Source organism: Podarcis liolepis (assembly GCF_965112155.1).
Source record: "Podarcis liolepis genome assembly, chromosome: 17".
Lineage (NCBI taxonomy): Eukaryota > Metazoa > Chordata > Lepidosauria > Squamata > Lacertidae > Podarcis > Podarcis liolepis.
The window spans coordinates 6,656,735-6,675,118 of record NC_139571.1 but is presented as its reverse complement, the minus strand read 5'-3'; the positions used below and the strand labels follow the sequence as shown (position 1 = coordinate 6,675,118).

The following is an 18,384-nucleotide window of genomic DNA, read 5'->3' as shown; positions in this document are numbered from 1 at the left end:
TCATGATTGTATTTATGTGAGGGTTTTTTGCTTTGTATTTTTTCTGGTTTGGTATTATATCTTCGTTTTATTTATTGTTTATTTGTATGATACGTAAGTGTAAATAAAGTATTGGAAAAAAGCAAACAAGTTAATGGAACGCAGCTATGCTCTTTTGAGCCTTAGGTTCACATGTCCCAATTTAGACATATCTGTATGGCCCAGAAATGCAAGCATTTTCAACTTGTAAGCCTGGTGTTGCTTTGCAACAGACTCCTTTAATTCATAAATGTGCTCCTTTTTGCAGAAAGAGCGTTTTTATGAGAAGAAACATCGCCTTCCAGAACCATCTTTCAAAGAACTTGCTACCTTAATCAGCCAGTGCCTGAACTATGCTCCTGGGGAGCGGCCTTCCTTTCGGACCATCTTACGAGACCTTACACAACTGCAGCCACATAGTAAGGATTCCAGAGAGCTCTCGGGTGCTGAAAGAGCAGCTTTCAGACATCTGATATAGTGTGTCCTTACCCCACCCCTCTCCCTGGGAGTCTCACAGTGCCATAGAAGGGGTTGTCTGCAAACTGGGCCAGTTAATGTGTGAGAAGAACAAACAATCCCTTTGTTTGTGGCCTCATCACAGTTGATTCAGTTGGAGTACCAGTGAAGACTGGGACTCTGCTAATTAAAGTGTAAAACTTTATTAACACAAACTACAGCATAAAATACTGAATTCGGAGCAAGATGTAAAACTCAAGAAAAGAAAATGTAAAAGTTAAATGGAGTGCAAAATCATGGTGACTGCACCATACAATGGTCTCTTCTCATGCAAAGGCACGCCATGGCTCTATGGGCATAGCTGTCAACTTTTCCCTTTTCTTGTGAGGAATCCTATTCGGAATAAGGGAATTTCCCTTAAAAAAGGGAAACGTTGACAGCTATGTCTATGGGCTACAGGACAGCAGACTGCAGACATTTTGCTCCTCCCAAGTCATTTTGGTGCTGTTCTGAGCTAAGCTGTTGCTTCGCATTGTGTGTTATTCAAACCTGGGCTCGTAGTTTAGTTCTCTCCAGACTAACCATGCGCTGTAATGTTTGTCCTGCAGTTTATGGCTCATGGTCTGGATGACGCATTAAGCTAAACTACGGCTTGGCTCAGCACAGCAGCAGAGAGACAGGCGGAGCAAAGTGGCTATAATCTCTCTGGTTGCCCATAGGTACAAGCCATGGTTTGGTTTGGTTTGGTTTGGCTTGGTTTGGTTTGGCTTGGCTTGGCTTGGCTTGGCTTGGCTTGGCTTGGCTTGGCTTGGCTTGGCTTGGCTTGGCTTGGCTTACTATAATGTGTGAACCAGGGCAAAGATAACCTAGGAAGTTGATGGTTTGCTTAAATGGGGAACAAAAAAATTAAGACAGAACCAAAATCTAGCTCTGCTCAAATATATCTAAGATGATCCAGTGCATTTGTTTCCTTCCACTGGTCAGTGTACATCTTGCCTGGTGTTTTTCAGCTCCTTCCTCTTATTTTTTCAGACCTCCTTGACATCAGCTCTGTGTACACTGAATTCCCTGTACCTGACCCTACTGTCTTTCAGAAGCGCTATCTGAAGAAGATTCGAGATCTGGGTGAGGTAATTCACCTTTGTTAGTGAAGCATCATCACTAATTTCTTTACTTCAGTTCTCACCAAGTAAGAGCTGAAACAGATGAACAATGCCCTTTGTGGTGGATCTTCTCCAGCCTTCAAGAAATAGATCTTTGCAAACAAAACTAGTCGTCAGGGAAAAGTTAACACAAAGCCTCCTCTCTGACATAGGGTTGTATGTGAGACCTCTGGTTATAGAGCGGTATATAAATTCAATAAAAAAAAATAATAATCATACATACATACACGTACAATAATATATACATACATACATACAATAATAATACAATGCACATATTTTTGTAAACTAAGAAATCTTTTATTTTTTATATATATATATTATATATATATATATATATATATATATATATATATATATATATATATATATATATATTAAAATGAATGATCCATTTCAGTTGTAGAAAAAAATCTAAAGACAAAAAATGTTGCAAAAAATGTTGATTTCCAACACACTTTGAGATAACCTTTTCACAAGGAAAATGTAGAATTCAGTAGACTCACAAATTGTGTGGCTGTTACTTTCTGGGGGATTACACATTAAACCAAATTGCATATAGTCAAAACAACCAGCTTCTGAAAGGTAGGACTGCTGGCACGGGGGTGACTCCAGAAGCCATTCTTGTTACGTAGTGGGATCCTTAGGAAATATTGAAAGGTTCAGATTGGTTTCTGAAATTCAGTACCGTATTGGCCTGAATATAAGCTGCACTCAAATATAAGCCAAACCTTTAAAATTAAAGGGAAATTTAAGCCGCACTTCCAACTTTTCATGGCTGGAATTTGGAAAAAAGGTGTGGCTTATATTCGGGCCAATACGGTATTTGTGTTATGTCAGCATAGAGATGGGAAGGCCTGGAAAAAAACCAGAAAAATGGGGGGGCAACCATTTCCCCCCCTGTTTTTCCCCAAAGCCTTTTTTTGTTGTTTGGGGAAAAAACGGGGGGAAACCTGCTCCCCCCCCCAATTTTTCCGTCCCCCCCCCCCGGCCTTCCCATCTCTCTGTCAGCAGAGCTTGATAGGGATACTGGGCAAAGGTGGATCTTGTTGTCAGATTAATCCCTGCACTGGTTTGTGGCAAGATACTGTTCTACCTGAGAGTGTTATTAGTCAGCCTTCTGGAAAAAGTGGTGTATGCCAGCCAGGTGCAGTGAAGGCTCTAACAGGATAGCAGCTAGAATGATTTGCCTTTTGAAATAACTCATTCTTGGCTTGTTTGTTTCCCCCCTCTTTTTCTACTAGGGTCACTTTGGCAAAGTGAGCTTATACTGCTATGATCCCACCAATGATGGTACTGGTGAGATGGTAGCTGTGAAATCATTGAAATCAGGCTGCAGCCAGCAGCTGCTGACAAGCTGGAAGAAAGAAATTGACATCTTGAAGACCCTGTACCATGAGAACATTGTTAAATACAAGGGCTGCTGCAGTGAGCAGGGTATGGCATCTACTGAGTTGGCACCTCGAGGGCTGGATGGCAGTTGATAGGAGTGCCTTGTGGGCAGGGGAAGAGAGGCAGGAGATGACAAACGGGATCATGCTTTCATCTACCACATTCCTTTCTCACAGTTACCCTGAGAACTTCCATAGGTACATAGGAAGCTGCCTTATACTCAGGTCCATCTAGCACATTGTTACCTACACTGACTGGCAGCAACTCTCCATGGTTTCAGGCAGGAGCCCCACCTGGAGATGCCAGGGAGTGAAGCTGGGACCTTTTGCACGCAGAGCAGATGCTCTATGGCTGAAGTATGGCCCTTCAGGCATAGAGCATAGATCTAAATTGAAACATAAATTAGCTTCACTTTGAACCCCCCTCCCACAGTCATCAGTATTCTAATACTTTATATTGATCCACTGATAGCATAAGAGGAAAAATGTCTATTAACTCAAACTTCGCTGCAAGAAGCCAAGTTACAGGGAACCAGGCAGGAGGGCCTTCTTGGTAGTGGCGCCCGCCCTGTGGAACGCCCTCCCACCAGATGTAAAAGAGAAAAACAACTACCAGACTTTTAGAAGACATCTGAAGGCAGCCCTGTTTAGGGAAGCTTTTAATGTTTAATAGATTATTGTATTTTAATATTCTGTTGGAAGCCGCCCAGAGTGGCTGGGGAAACCCAGCCAGATGGGCAGAGTATAAATAATAAATTATTATTATTATTATTAATTGAAGCACAACCACAAGGGCTCCTGATTAGGCATTTGTCTGTGTGATGTCGAATGTTATTCATTAACTCTGTTCTTTCCTGTTTCCTCTTTGTTATTGTCTAAACTTTAAACCAATTCATGGACCAAGAATTTAGCATTGTCCACTAATAATGAACCGTATGTTACTGATATTACTGCAAATTTATTATGCTAGTTTTGTGATAAACAAATGACGTGAGAAGCCTTGGTCTATTTAGTTGTATCATTTATTATTCTTACGATCTCTGTTTATCCAACTTATTTGTTTATCCAACTTGTTTATCCAACTTTGTTTATCCAACTTATAAACTTATTTAAAAAAAAAAAATCCCAGTCCAACCATGGTTACGCACTGCGGCCTTGAATTGGTCTCCACCTGCTGTTTTCCTTCCCTATATGTGATACCTCCCATGCCAGGGCTTCTATGGATAATGAAATGTGGGAAGGTAAAAACACTTCCTTTTGGAGTAATATCATTGTTGGATTTTTTTTCTCCCCAACTCCAGGGGAAAAGGTTGTGCAGCTTATCATGGAGTATGTGCCTTTGGGGAGCCTGAGAGATTATCTCCCCAAGCACAATGTCAGCCTGGCCCACATTCTCCTCTTCGCCCAGCAGATTTGTGAGGTAAAGTCTATCAGTTTGGGGTGTTAAAGTTAATGTAGCTGCTGGTGCAGTGAATATTCCTTTGTTTTGGGATTATTGGTCGAGTTCTAGAAGAGGCATGGACTCCTGTGGTTGAAATAGGCTACGGGGTTTGTTTAAATGGCTGCTCCTTGGCTCTGGGAAGAGAAATGTGTACAGTTTTGATTGCCTTGCCTTAAAAAGGATATGACAGAGCTGGGAAAAGTTTGGGGGGGGGGCCAGGAATGGGAACGAAAATGATTAAGGGTGTGGAACAACTCCCTTATGAGGAAAGGTTACAATATTTGGGGCTTTTCAGTTTACAGAAAATGTGGGTAAGAGCTAACATGATATAAATGTATAAAATTATGAACGGTGCAGAGAGAGTGGATAGAGAGAAGGGACCTCTAATGAAAATGAACGCTGGGAGATTCAAGGCAGGCAAAAGAAAGTACAGTCGTACCTTGGTTCTCGAACGCCCTGCGTCCATTTCCGGATGCTGCAAACCTGGAAGTGAGTGTTCTGGTTTGCAAACATTCTTTGGAACCCAAACATCCGACGCGGCTTCCAATTGAGTGCAGGAAGCTCCTGCAGCCAATCAGAAGCTGCGCCTTGGTTTTCAAACGTTTTCGGAAGTCGAAGATATGACTGTACTACTTCACACACCACATAGTTAAACTATGGATTTTGCTGCCATAATGATGGCTTCCAAGCTGGATGGCTTTGAAAGAAGATAGACGAATTCATGGGGGATAACTAACTACAGTGGTACCTCGGGTTAAGTACTTAATTTGTTCCGGAGGTGCGTTCTTAACCTGAAACTGTTCTTAACCTGAAGCAGCACTTTAGCTAATGGGGCCTCCTGCTGCTGCTGTGCCGCCGAAGCACGATTTCTGTTCTCATCCTGAAGCAAAGTTCTTAACATGAAGCACAATTTCTGGCTTAGCGGAGTCTGTAACCTGAAGCGTATATAACCTGAGGTACCACTGTACTGACTCTGAAAGAGATGTTTTTCCTCCACTGACAGAGGCAGAGATGCTTCTGAACACCAAGCAAAAGGGTTTGTGCTGCTTGTGGGCTTCCCATAAGCATCTGGCTGGCCACTGTGAGAACAGCATGCTGGATCAGATGGCCACTCACCTGGTCTAGCAGGCACATAGGCTAAAATTCAAAATCCGGGCCTCTGATTTAGAGTCTAGTCCTGGGTGTTTGTCCTCCTTGCTTGCAAAGCTGGTGGGGAATAAAACCATATTTGCTCTTTGCAGGGAATGGCTTATTTGCACTCGTTACGCTACATCCACAGAGATCTGGCAGCCAGAAATGTGCTCTTGGAGAATGAGAATGTAGTGAAGATTGGAGACTTTGGTCTTGCCAAAGCTATCCCTGAAGGACATGACTATTACCGTGTCTGTGAAGATGGAGACAGCCCTGTTTTTTGGTAAGAAAGCGTTCATAAAATGTCATGGCTCTCTTACATTACAGGGGTTTTGACTGCATTGCAACTCAAGATCAAGTCCTGAGGTGAGGCAAGATGTTATTCTGAATACTCCCATGAACATGCCAAGCTCTTGAACGGCAGTCTCTAAGAGAATTTGCTGTCTTTTTTCTTTACCCTTTCTTCTGGTTAATGTTGCAATATGTTTAGCTTTCCATGAAATGGTTGACACTGGAGGAAATGGCAGCACTTGTGTGCTTCTTCAACTTCTATGGGAACACCAAAAGCATATCTGCAAAATAAGGGAAGAATGGAGATAAGTGAATGTCAAAAGTACATGCCCTCTTTGTGAGCTTTTAGAGGTATATGTCTGGCTGCTGCTGGAGACTGAGAAATGGAATAGATGACCTGATTCAGCAAGGTGGCTCATGATACCTGCCTAGCTAGCTAGCTGGAAGCCATATCTAAATAGAACTTGCATGTTCAAGAGGTAATATTATCCACTGGGGATAAAAAAATAATCTTCACTCCCTTGTTGTGAGTTTTTCTAAAAGTATTGAACATGTTCCTGTTGGAAGATGGGTCGCGGGACTAGATGAACCTTTATTTGATACAGCAATGCAGTTTTACATTTTTTAAAAATTGCTGTTCATTGGCTCTGTTTTCTTGTTTTCCCTTGTGCTGTAGGTATGCTGTGGAGTGCCTGAAGGACTGTAAATTCTACTGTGCTTCTGATGTTTGGTCCTTTGGAGTTACTTTATATGAACTCTTAACACACTGTGATTCTAGTCAAAGCCCCCCAGCGGTGAGTCTGATTGCTGGGCATACAAGGGAGGTGAAAACATTTGCTTAGCAGTGCTGCAATGTGCAGGGCTCTTAAGTCTACAAATATCTAATGTGTGTTGGAACACATTTAGATCACTGCACTTCAGGAGACTGACTATGCAGACTATGCAGTGCAGTAATCCAGGGTGCTTTGACCCACCCTGGCCCCGTGGCTAACTGCAGTTGGCACAGAGCCTGCGTACAGCAATGTTCTGACAATACTTGCCTTACCTTAGTTTGCTTCCTGATTGGACCTTACTGTGGGTGTCTGTTATAGACCCCTGTAGGGATGGCAGATGCAGGGTGCGGGGCACCCTGCCACAGTGTGTCTAGCTGCCATGACCTATCTTTCACCTTTTGTCTCCTTTGCAATGTGCCGTGCACTGTCCTTGACCTTTGCCTCCTCTGCAAAAGGGTTGCTCATTTCCCCCTCTGTTGGGAACATGACGTGGTGGAACAGGTTGCGCAAATAACAGGGCGACACCCAGAGAGCACATGACTAGAGAAGTTAAAGGGCAAAGTCTTGAATGTGTCCGGTGGATTTTGCATATGCTTGCTAATAAACAGAGCTCTGCGAAGCTCGTCAGTGTGTGGTACACAGCCCACCTGCACCAGCAACTCCTGTCTCACCTCCATTCCTTCAGACCCGTTCCCTGCACCCAACTGGTGGCATTGGCAGTGAGGGCTGGGTTGGCACAGTGGGTTTTGTTCATCCTCCACACCCCAGCCCCAGGCACTGATGGAGGATGCTATGCTGCCTTCTTCCTTGGAGATTCTTAAGCAGAGGTTGGATGGCCATTTGTCATGGATGCTTTAGTTTAGATTCTTGCATTGCAGGGGGTTTGTTCTAGATGACCCTGTGGGTCCCTTCCAACTCTACAATTCTGTGATTCTAGATGACCACAGTGGTCATCAAAAATCATAGATCATGGGAGAGAGTCTCATGCTCTTATCAAGCAGCTGGCTGGTCCACCCATTGGTAGAGCTGACCATGTGTGGTATGTGTATGTATCTCAATGGCATCTCGCTGTCTCTTTCTCAAAGTGCTCAATAACATATTTCTCCCTGTTGTCTTAGAAATTCATTGAGATGATTGGAGCAACTCAGGGACAAATGACAGTGCTGAGGCTTATAGAGCTACTGGATAGAGGGAAAAGGCTGCCCAGCCCAAAGGACTGTCCTTGTGAGGTGAGTCTGCTTCTCCCTTTCTTTCTTCTCTTATTGTTCTTTCTCTTTTTATTCTGTGTGCTGTTCTAAACCTTTGCCATTTTCTACAGATTTACCGTCTAATGAAAAACTGTTGGGAATCAGAAGCTTCATTCCGCCCGGCCTTCACAAACCTTGTGCCTATCCTCAAAGCCTTCCATGAAAAGTACAGGGCCCAAGCCCCCTCCGTTTTCAGCGTGTGTTGAGCAGGATGCAGAGATTCTTGGCCAAAGACCACACTCTTCTCTGCACTCGGTGTCTCAGTTCTGTCTTTTTTGTGCCTGGAAAGCCGCAGTGCCATGGAAGCTGCTTCAGACTACTGGCACACCTTGAAACTCCGACTTCTGCTGTTTTGGTATCCAGAACCAGCGCAGAACATTTCTGCCTTTTGATCTCGCCAAATGTGATGTAATGAATGTGAAGCTTCTCTGCCCTGAACAAAGGCAGAGGCTATTTATGAAGCAGTGTAAATTGCTGTACCCAGCCTGTGCCTGGAAAGCCACGATACCTGGTCTGAGTGTGTGAGGTCACAGGTGCAGGAAAGTGAGTGAATCAGTTGACTTCCTCACAGTCTTTTTAACAGACTGCTGGGCCTGTTGGTCTGATGCAGAGAGAGAATGGGAAAGAGGCCTAAGCTATTCAAGTGCAGCGCTCCAGCTTGCTATAGAAAATAACCGTCTTGGACCAATATGTTAAGTGCTGCAGTTGGTTATGGAACAGAGACGAGGTATCTGGCCCTTTCATGTTCCTTGCAAAAACTTTTGAAGGAAATGTGCTTTTTCTGAGACTTGCCTTTGGCCTTTCTTTTCAAAGTAAATGCTTTGGACTCCCAAAGATATATAAACTACCCTTCCCCCCCTTCACCTGATTTCTAGGTGTTTCAGAACTGCAGGAGCTCCCACCCCTCTTCCTATATTTGTATTTTCAATTTGGAGAAGGCCCTCTACCCTTTATAGGTCCAATGTGGAGCCAGATATGGTCTCAGCTGATTGGATACTGGAGAGGTGAATGTCTTTATCATACACAAGTCATTGTATTTGCGTATATAAAGGATTGCTCCCAAAGAGCTATCCTTACTTGCTCCCAAATAAAGAAAAGGTTGTTGTCCAGAAATATGGCTCCCCGCCCCCAGTGAGAACTTAACTAATGCAGTAGGTTCCTCACTTGTTCTTTGAACTTCCTCAGAGGCTACCATCCAGGATATAAACAAGCCTGACTTTTCTGTTGTACCAAGATGCATTCTCCTTATTATTGTTGGTTTAGAACCAACTACAACCCTCTTCACGCACACCCATCCACTGATGTTGTCAGTCAGAAAATGTGAATTTGAAGTGGGAGGGGGGCAGAAAGGAAGCTTCAGGCCTTAAATTGTATGGAAATTGAAGAAGAGAAATGTGTTTTGGCCACTAACTTGGTTGCTGCTGCCCAAAAAAACATGCTTATGTAGCAACGTCACAGTGGTCTCTGCTAGCAAGCCCACATTCTTAGTCTATCATAGAATCGTAGAGTTTGAAGAGGCCATGAGAGTCATCTAGTCCAAGCCCCTATAATGCATGAATCCTTTGCCCAATGTGGGACTTGAACTCACAACCCTGAGATTACAAGTCTCATTCTTTATGGACTGAGCTATGATGAAAACTAGCTGCCACCTACACATGAGAGCATAGCTTTCTGACATTTCTCTAGCTTGAGGCCCAAATTTCTGTTGTTGGCATCCATCTGACTTGAGAGATAATGGAGTGCACCTCTGGAGGTGAAGTCAAGTGTGTCAAGCACCGAAGTGACCTCCCTGGGATGCAAGCCTGGACAGTGTGTATGGAGGTCCTGTGCTACCCAGATGACAATGCCCTTTCTCAGCCTCACTGGTCTGGCCCCAGCTTGGCTGCAGGAGTTGCTGGAAGGAGGCTTACAGGGTGCCATCCAACCATCTTAGGGACTCCACTCTGGATTTGTGTAGGGTTTACTCCTTGGCCTTCTTCCGAAGATATCCCACAAGGCAGCAGAGGTTTAGGATCAGTCCTCCTCCTAGATGGGCTACCTTCCTAGGTTGGTGAGCCCCACCTGCCCCCTCATTTCCCTCTACAGCACATACAGAAACTGCTTTCTTGACATGTGGGCCCATTATTGGTCTTGTCCACTCAATCCGCTGTAGCCTGTCTTCACATGCAGGGGAAGTCCCTAACTCATCAGGGGTTAAAATAAAAAAATTCCTTCCAGTAGCACCTTAAAGACCAACTAAGTTAGTTCTTGGTATGAGCTTTCGTGTGCATGCACACGAAAGCTCATACCAAGAACTAACTTAGTTGGTCTTTAAGGTGCTACTGGAAGGAATTTTTTTATTTTGACTATGGCAGACCAACACGGCTACCTACCTGTCATCAGGGGTTGAGACCCATCAGTTACCCTCACCTGGTTTAGCCGGCCAGTTAAAGCCATTTCCTGGGGTGTGGCAACTGTTGCATGCTGCAGGTCCTAGGACAGCAGTTCTCAACCTGTGGGTCCCCAGATGATGTTGGACTACAAGTCCCATCATCCCTGAGCTCTGGCCTTGCTAGCTAGGGGTGATGGGAGTTGTAGTTCAACAACATGGGAGTTGTAGTTCAACAACATCTGGGGACCCACAGGTTGAGAAAGGCTATCCTAGGAGTTGAGTACAGGCTGAACAAACTACCCCAGAAGGAGCATGAGGTGTTTCCCACCAGAGGTGTTACCCCTACCCTAACACGCCGCACATGCCAGAATACTTCAGAGACTGCAACTGGGGCACAGTTGGGGGGGGGGGGTAGGTATAGGTAGGACTGGTCAAATGTTCTTATCATTGTCTCCTAGAAGGAATGTAAGAAACATTTAATTTCTGTTGTCTCTCACTCCTGGCAGACTTGAGTCAATCTCTAAAGAATTGTGAAACTAATTCTTGATGGCCAAGGGAAGTAAGGCCTGCTGAACTCAAAAGAGTTATTTAAAAACAAATGTGTATAGGATCACAGCCTTATATTTGTTTTTTATTGAATGGTATCCCTCCATATCCTTTAAAGTGTTTGTAGCATGAAGAGGTGGCGGTTATCCATTTGACTGTGATGTTACAAAGCTTGTAAAATGTAGGTTGAATGAGGTAACAGGTGGATTTGTAGCTGGTTGACTGACCGAACCCAAAGAGTACTCATTCATGGTTCCTCAACATCCTCGGAAAAAGTGACCAGTGGGGTGCCGCAGGGCTGGGTCCATTGTTGTTCAACGTCTTTACAAATGACTTGGATTAAGGAATTGAGGGGATGCTCATCAAATTTGCAGATGACACCAAACTGGGAGGGGTAGCTAATGCCGCAGAAGCCAGAATCAGAATTCAAAATGACCTTAACAGATTGGAGAACTGGGCCCAAGCTAACAAAATGAATTTCAATTGGAACAAATGTAAGGTTCTACACTTACGCAGGAACAACCAAATGCACAAATATAAGATGGAGGAGACCTGGCTTGTTAGCAGTACATGTGAAAAGTATCTAGGGATCTTAGCGGACTACAAGCTTAACATGAGTCAACAGTGTGATGTAGCAGCAAAAAAACCAAGCCTTATGAAGAGTGGTTGAAGGAACTGGATATGTTTAGCCTGGAAAAAAGGAGACAGAGATTTGGTAGCCAGTCTCCCTCAAGAAGTTATGGACTCCCCTTCCTTGGGGGCTTTTAAGCAAAGGCTGGATGGCCATCTGTCATGGATGCTTTAGGTGAGATTCCTGCATTGCAGGGGGTTGGACTAGATGACCCCGTGGGGTCCCTTCCAACTCTGTTATTCTTTATTACTCCTCAAGTGTATGGGACTACTTGATAGAAAAGGCAGATACATTTGGTGTTAAACTCTATTTTTTATTTTATAATTGCATACAAAACTGTCTATAAACTTAAATGGTTGTTTTTCAAAACTTGTCTTCTGTCCATGTTATTTGTGGCAGCTCACCCACCTGTTTTGGCTGGCTTTGGGCTACAATGCTAAGCTGTCTTTGGGCTACAATGCTAAGCTGTCTTTGGGCTACAATGCTAAGCTGGAAAACTTTGCATCTGAAACTGCACTTGATTTGAGGCAAGGACTTCTCCCTCCACAGAAGCCTGGGCAGGTTTTAACTCCCCTCTCCTCCCCACTCTTTATGCATCCAAAACGGGTGTGGGTGTTGGTGTGTGCGTAGAAGGAGAGAGATTGAGAGCTCTCTACTGGAAACCCTGCTCTAATGTGAATGTATTCTGTACTACTCTAGCAGCAGCTAGAATCACCAACCACATGTAACAAGATCCTGGTGATGTCCTTTAAATTTTATTCAAATAAACACCATGTAACTTTTAATGGCTCAGTGGAGTATTGATTACTGTAGGCTGCTTTTATGAAAATTACCATTACTAGAAAACGGCAATCCTAGAGTATATTCAAAGTGTGGTGTCGAAACCACACATTTCAACAGGTTGTGCTTATTGTTTACAGCACAATCCATTAATAATAAACAGCCTTGTGGCACCTTAAAAACTAGCAGTTTTATTGTGCATAAATTCTCAAGGACTAGAGTCCACTTCACTAAATGAAGTAGATTCTAGTCTACAAAATCTTATGCCATGATAAATCCATTAGTTTTTACAGTGCCACAATACTCCTTTTGTTTATGTACCCTTGACAACTATCTTAGCCTGATCGCCGAAGAATTGATGCTTTTGAATTATGGTGCTGGAGGAGACTCTTGAGAGTCCCATGGACTGCAAGAAGATCAAACCTCTCCATTCTGAAGGAAATCAGCCCTGAGCGCTCACTGGAAGGACAGATCGTGAAGCTGAGGCTCCAATACTTTGGCCACCTCATGAGAAGAGAAGACTCCCTGGAAAAGACCCTGATGTTGGGAAAGATGGAGGGCACAAGGAGAAGGGGACGACAGAGAATGAGATGGTTGGATGGTGTTCTTGAAGCTACTAGCATGAGTTTGATCAAACTGCGGGAGGCAGTGGAGGACAGAAGTGCCTGGCGTGCTCTGGTCCATGGGGTCACGAAGAGTCGGACACGACTAAACGACTAAACAACAACAAAGAAGCCTAGTACAGTGGTACCTCGGATTACAGACGCTTCAGGTTACAGATGCTTCGGGTTACAAACTCCGCTAACCAGAAAGTGGTTGCTCCAGGTTAAGAACTTTGCCCCAGGATAAGAACGGAAATCACGCAGCAGCAGGAGGCCCTATTAGTGAAAGCGCGCCTCAGGTTAAGAACTGTTTCAGGTTACTTCCGGGTTGGTGCCTCCGGCAATGGCGGAGTTCCTCTGATCGGGAGGAACTTGCCCCGTGGGAATTTGGGTCTGTACCACCGCGGCGAAGGCAGAGACCCGTAAAAATCAAAGGCGGGAGAAGCCTGTGAACGTGGGATTCAGCGGGCACCTTTTGCGCCTCCCCTACTCGTGGGGAAACCTGGTTTCGGGGATCCGGAGCGACGTGGGGTGAGCGGCGCAGTGCTTCGAATCGTCTGCTTCTTCCACGGAGCGAAGCCGCATAGCTGTTGCCGGAGAGCATTGACTTTTTCCTGTGGACAATTTGACTCTAAAGTAATAGAGTAGAGCTGAGACGGGAGAATCGGATTTTAAAAGTTTAATTTGGCATCGAAACGGGGAGGTTCAAAATAGGAAGTCCGCCTTCCCTGCTTGTAAACAGACTGAGGCAAGGAGGCTGTAGGCTGAAGTCTTGGAAAGCCTTTTGTAAAAGCCTAAATTTCCATCGGTAAAGAGCACAAAACCCCCCTTGGAGGCAAGAGAAGAGGGGGGGGGAAGTTGTGGACTGAGTATGCCTGCAGGAGAGAGTGAAAGGAGTTAAAATAAAGCTGCTCTGACCCTGGAAACGGGCTGCCAGTAGGACTGATGTTTTGGAATGTTCATTGACAGCATTTAGAACGTTCCTTGACAGCTAGCAAAGGAAGAGAAATACATTGTTTCTATTGTCTCCGGCTGCTTCTAAAAAGGAGTAAAAAAGTATCTGAAATCTGAAATTAACTTTGGATTGTATGAGTTGTGTTTAAAGGGGACATTGTTTCCCTCTAGTGGAAATCTCTGAAATTGGTTACTTTATAAGAGCTGGGCTAGGGGGACTTCCAGCTGCAAGATAAGAACTGTGAGACTCTGAGATTGACCTTGAATTTCTCAAGTGTTATGGTAAATGGAAAGGAAAAAAACAGGTGAAATGTCGACAGAAGAGGCCTTAGTGGTCGCTTTAGTGAAAATAAACGATTCGTTGGATCAGCTTCACAGGAAAATAGACAATCTTGGACAAAAGGTGAACACTAACACAGAAACCATTCAGAGATCGATACAGGAATTTACGTCGACACGGCAAACTGCGGGTGAAGTCAGGGAGAAAACCCTTGCTGCTGAATGTAAAATAATACAATTGGAGTGTGAAAGAGCCCCATCCGTTCAAAGGCAATTCAATGTGACATCTGTTATGATGGAACTTAAAGGAAAATAGAAGAATTTGAGGACCAGAGCCCTACCTGAATTGGGAAAGGAAAGCCTGACAGAGCTTCAGGAGGAAACTGGACTAACATCGGTTGAGAAAGAGAGGCTTTTGAGGGCCAGTATGACCGCCAAAAATGTGAATTTATTTAAGGGTAACTGTGAAGGACGTTGGATTGAAGAGAAGGGGGATTGGGAAATATGGACAAATCTGAAGTTGCTATTGTTGGGCCGAGTTGTTGTGGTGGGGATGAGGGTTGCTGGGATGCCGGGGATGTTGCTTTCGTTTCAAACAGTGCAAGTTTTGGATGAGATGGATTGTATCAGGAGGTGGCAGAGGGATGTTTTTGGAGTTGTTTGGCAGGGCAGGAAGCCTCGAGTAAAACTTAAGATATTGACGGATGCTAAAGAAGGAGATGGACCTGCCCTGCCAGACCCTTAAACTTTGTTGTGAATCATCTGCTCTTTGCTGGCTGAGAGAATGGTTGTCTCCTGGAAGTACAGAAGTGTTGGATAATGGCAGATGAAGTTGATGGACTAGATAGAATTGGCGGAAAAGACTGGCAAGATCCGAGACCAGGGAGAAGAGTCGGTGGAAGAAGACTGGGAAAAGTTTAAAGATTATTTATAGAAATATTGTGAAATTAATGAATGTTAGAAGAACGTTGGAATGAAGTTATATGGCTTCAGTAGAAATGTTATAAGGAATTAAGTATAAATAGATTAATAAGAGTATTAAAGGAAAATAAGGTTAAAATGTGTTAAGATAATTATAGGATAGAAAACAGGGGAAGATGGATAGGAATTCGAATTAAGTGTAAATAGATTAATTGAGCTTTAAAGGGAAAAATATGGTTAGAATGCGTTAAGACAATTATAGGATAGAAAACAGAGGAAGATGGAAAGGAATTGCTGAAACAATTAACAGAAGTGGAATACAAAAAGGGAGGTGTGAGGAGGTCGAGGAAATAAGGGAAAGAAAGATAAGATGTTGAAATTGAAATTTTAAATGGTTTTTGTTTTGTTTTGTCTTGTTTGTTTCTTTTATTATGTTTGTTTGTTTTTTATTATGTATTGTATGTTTTTTTCTTTTTTGGCTTTTTTGTAGTGTTGTGCTTAATTTGTTGGAAACTTAATAAATATTATTTTTTTTTAAAAAAAGAACTGTTTCAGGTTAAGAAAGAACCCCTGGGACGAATTAAGTTCTTAACCCAAGGTACCACTGTAGTTACTTTTGGAACTGCTGCCCTTGATCTTTGCATACTGAAAGATGCCATTAACATGGAATGCCGATTCCACAGCTTCCTTGTGTAACTTTTGAAAAATATATACATAAAGAGTTTTCAGACAGACTGGGTAAATCTGCATTCTACAATGATGCTCAAGTTTATTATTCTTGCAAGATTTAGGAGCTAACTTTAATGTGAAGGGAGAGGAGGAAACATTGTCTCAGTTCTCTTCCTGTTTCCGGCTAAAAATGAGGGGGAAGGAAATACTGGGTGGCAGTGAAGAAAATAAAGAACAGTAAAGGGCGTGGAAGAAGAAGATAAAGAAGAGACATGTGAAAAAGAATGCTAGGATCAGAAAGGTACAGAAATGTCAACGAAAAACCTGGATGGGGGAGGAAAGCTAAAAAATTGTGATCAGTGTGTCAGAGGAAGAAAGGTGAAGCATTAAAGTAGTTCAGGAACAAAAGAAGGCAAATGAGCAAAGGCTGAATTTTTAAGCAGTTGCTTTCTTAGGTCTATCTGTTTCTCTTGAGCAATTCCTCTTGGAAGACTTCAAATTCCTAATTTTATTCTTATAAAAGTAAATGGTGCTGGATAAAGAAAGGAATAACAGAAAGCTTCACCCCCAAAGAAATCAGGGTGGCAGCAGGAAGGATGACTCTTTAAATCAGAAACATTGCATGACACTTTTAAAGACAAAACCCATCCTGCCAGTTACAGAGCCATCCTCCTGGTAGGAGTTTACCTTAACAGTGTGAAAAGTGTTGAGAATGGCATAAACCAAGCAACTCTCAAGTGTGAATGGGGTGAGGAAGAGTAAGCAGGTGGCCAGATCCTATGCATATTAGAAAACCTAAGAGGAGAAACCTACCTCCCACCCTATTTTTCAGCAACCCAAGTGCCAGTCACCAGGCCCACTTGCTGCGTCTGCTGCTGGCTGCTGCTGGTCATGATGAAAAGGTTCAGGGGCAGTAAGCTGGTGAGAGCCAGCTAATAGCTAAAGAAAACAAATAGGAGTCGGAAGCTATTGCCTTCCTGTCCTCATGGGCTTCCTCCAGGCAGCTGCTCAGCCACAGGGAAATGAGACAGTGGCTGCTTTGGTCTGATCCAGCAGGCCTCATGTTCTTAATGTCCCAATAGCAACTTGATTTTGTCACTTTGCTTTAGCACACACTTAATAATAATAATAATAATAAATTTTTATTTGTATCCCGCCCTTCCTTGCCGGAGATGGGCTCAGAGTGGCTAACATCATATTAATAACACAAAACAGTGGTATCTCTGGGTACGAACGGGATCCGTTCTGGAGCCCCGTTCGCAACATGAGCAGAACACAACCCACATCTGTGCGGGTTGCGATTCGCCACATCTGCGCATGTGCGTGACATCATTTTGAGCGCATGCGTGAGCAGAGAAACATGGAAGTAACCCTTTCTGGTACTTCCGGGTCACTGCGGGACGCAACCTGAAAAGATTTAACCTGAAGCAAACAACAAGAAGAATGACTGTATACATAAAAACAAGCAATAAATCAATTAAAATGCATCCCAAAATTAATTCAAATAAAGCCTTTCCAAGTATCCCCTTTGCTAACAGACAGGCAGCTCCTATAAAGTACACCTGTATTTCCAATCTAACACTAGAACTCAAAAACACCCACAACATGTTAGAAGATTCAGGACAGCTTAAAGAAAGTACCTTTTCATGCAGTGCATAGTGAAAACCATGGAACTCCCAGTGATGGCCACAAACCTGGATGGCTTTAAAAGAGGACTACGGATGGCTACTAGCCATGATGACTATGCTCTACCTCCATAGCTGGAAGTAGCAATGCCACAGAATACCAGCTGCTGGAAACCACAGAAGAGAAGGGTTGCTCTTGAGTTTGCATTCTGCTCCCGATTTCCCACAAGAGGCATCTGGCTAGTCGCCGTCAGACCAGGATGCCTGATCCACGAGGATATTATTATGTTCTTAAATGTTAGCAGTGGTATCTACATTTAGAAACCTTGCACCTTTTTTTTAAAAAAAAGATATTTATTTTAAAAAAAATGAATATAAGAAAAAATAAAAAATAAACATACAAAATAATAAGCAGTTAAAAACACACATTAATTTTCAATAACATAACTTCCATACCCTTATTTCCTCCGACCTCCTCATACTTCCCTTCTTTGTATTCCATTTCAGTTTGTTAGTTCAGCAAATCCTTACCATTAAACTTTTACCCATTTATAATCCTTTTTTCATATCTCCTAAAGCATTACAGCTGGAAACAGCTTAGTTTCTATCCAACATCTTTCTAACATTCATTAATTTTACAGTATTTCTTTAAGTAGTCTTTAAATTTCTTCCAGTCTTCTTTCACCGACTCTTCTCCCTGGTCTCGGATTCTGCCAGTCATCTCAGCCAATTCCATGTAGTCGTTCACCTTCATCTGCCATTCTTCCAGGGTGGGTAGATCTTGTGTCTTCCAATACTTAGCGATGAGTATTCCTGCTGCTGTTGTAGCATAGAAACCTTGCACCTTAACCATGGGTATTGGCAGTACCGGGTTTACGTATAAGCTAAACAAGCTATAGCTTAGGGCCCCCCAAATTTTTAAAGGAAAAAAACACCTAGATGTACATTTCCAAAATATGATAAAAAAATAAAAATAAAACCTACATATAGCAACAGTTTTTCACTGTTTAATTGTATTTCAGTTCAACAATTAATTTGATAAAATACATATTTTGTTATGTGCAAATGGCTTTAGAGACCTATTAGATCCATAAA

At 43.1% G+C, this 18,384-nt stretch overlaps 1 protein-coding gene and 1 long non-coding RNA gene across 7 annotated transcripts in view; one reads left to right on the top strand and one right to left on the bottom strand.

Annotated features, from left to right (window-relative positions):
* Positions 1 to 12,244, top strand: part of TYK2 (tyrosine kinase 2) — a 55,694-nt gene extending 43,450 nt beyond the window's left edge. For 3 of the 6 annotated variants that reach the window (XM_083482914.1, XM_083482917.1, XM_083482913.1), the window contains exons 17-25: positions 287 to 437; positions 1,507 to 1,604; positions 2,882 to 3,074; positions 4,330 to 4,448; positions 5,711 to 5,883; positions 6,568 to 6,685; positions 7,783 to 7,893; positions 7,983 to 10,103; positions 10,294 to 12,244. In XM_083482914.1, coding sequence (XP_083339040.1) covers positions 287 to 437; positions 1,507 to 1,604; positions 2,882 to 3,074; positions 4,330 to 4,448; positions 5,711 to 5,883; positions 6,568 to 6,685; positions 7,783 to 7,893; positions 7,983 to 8,117 — 1,098 coding nt within the window. In that variant the 3' untranslated portion in view covers positions 8,118 to 10,103; positions 10,294 to 12,244. The remainder of the gene's footprint in view (positions 1 to 286; positions 438 to 1,506; positions 1,605 to 2,881; positions 3,075 to 4,329; positions 4,449 to 5,710; positions 5,884 to 6,567; positions 6,686 to 7,782; positions 7,894 to 7,982; positions 10,104 to 10,293) is intronic. The other 3 variants (XM_083482916.1, XM_083482918.1, XM_083482915.1) reach the window with 2 other exon arrangements.
* LOC310697028 lies at positions 11,752 to 18,275 on the bottom strand. Its single transcript, XR_014520882.1, has 5 exons — positions 18,134 to 18,275; positions 17,120 to 17,621; positions 15,543 to 16,887; positions 12,965 to 13,148; positions 11,752 to 12,579 (listed from the first exon to the last, which is right to left on the bottom strand). It is a non-coding gene; the product is annotated as an uncharacterized lncRNA (long non-coding RNA).
* Between the last annotated feature and the right edge of the window lie 109 nt (positions 18,276 to 18,384).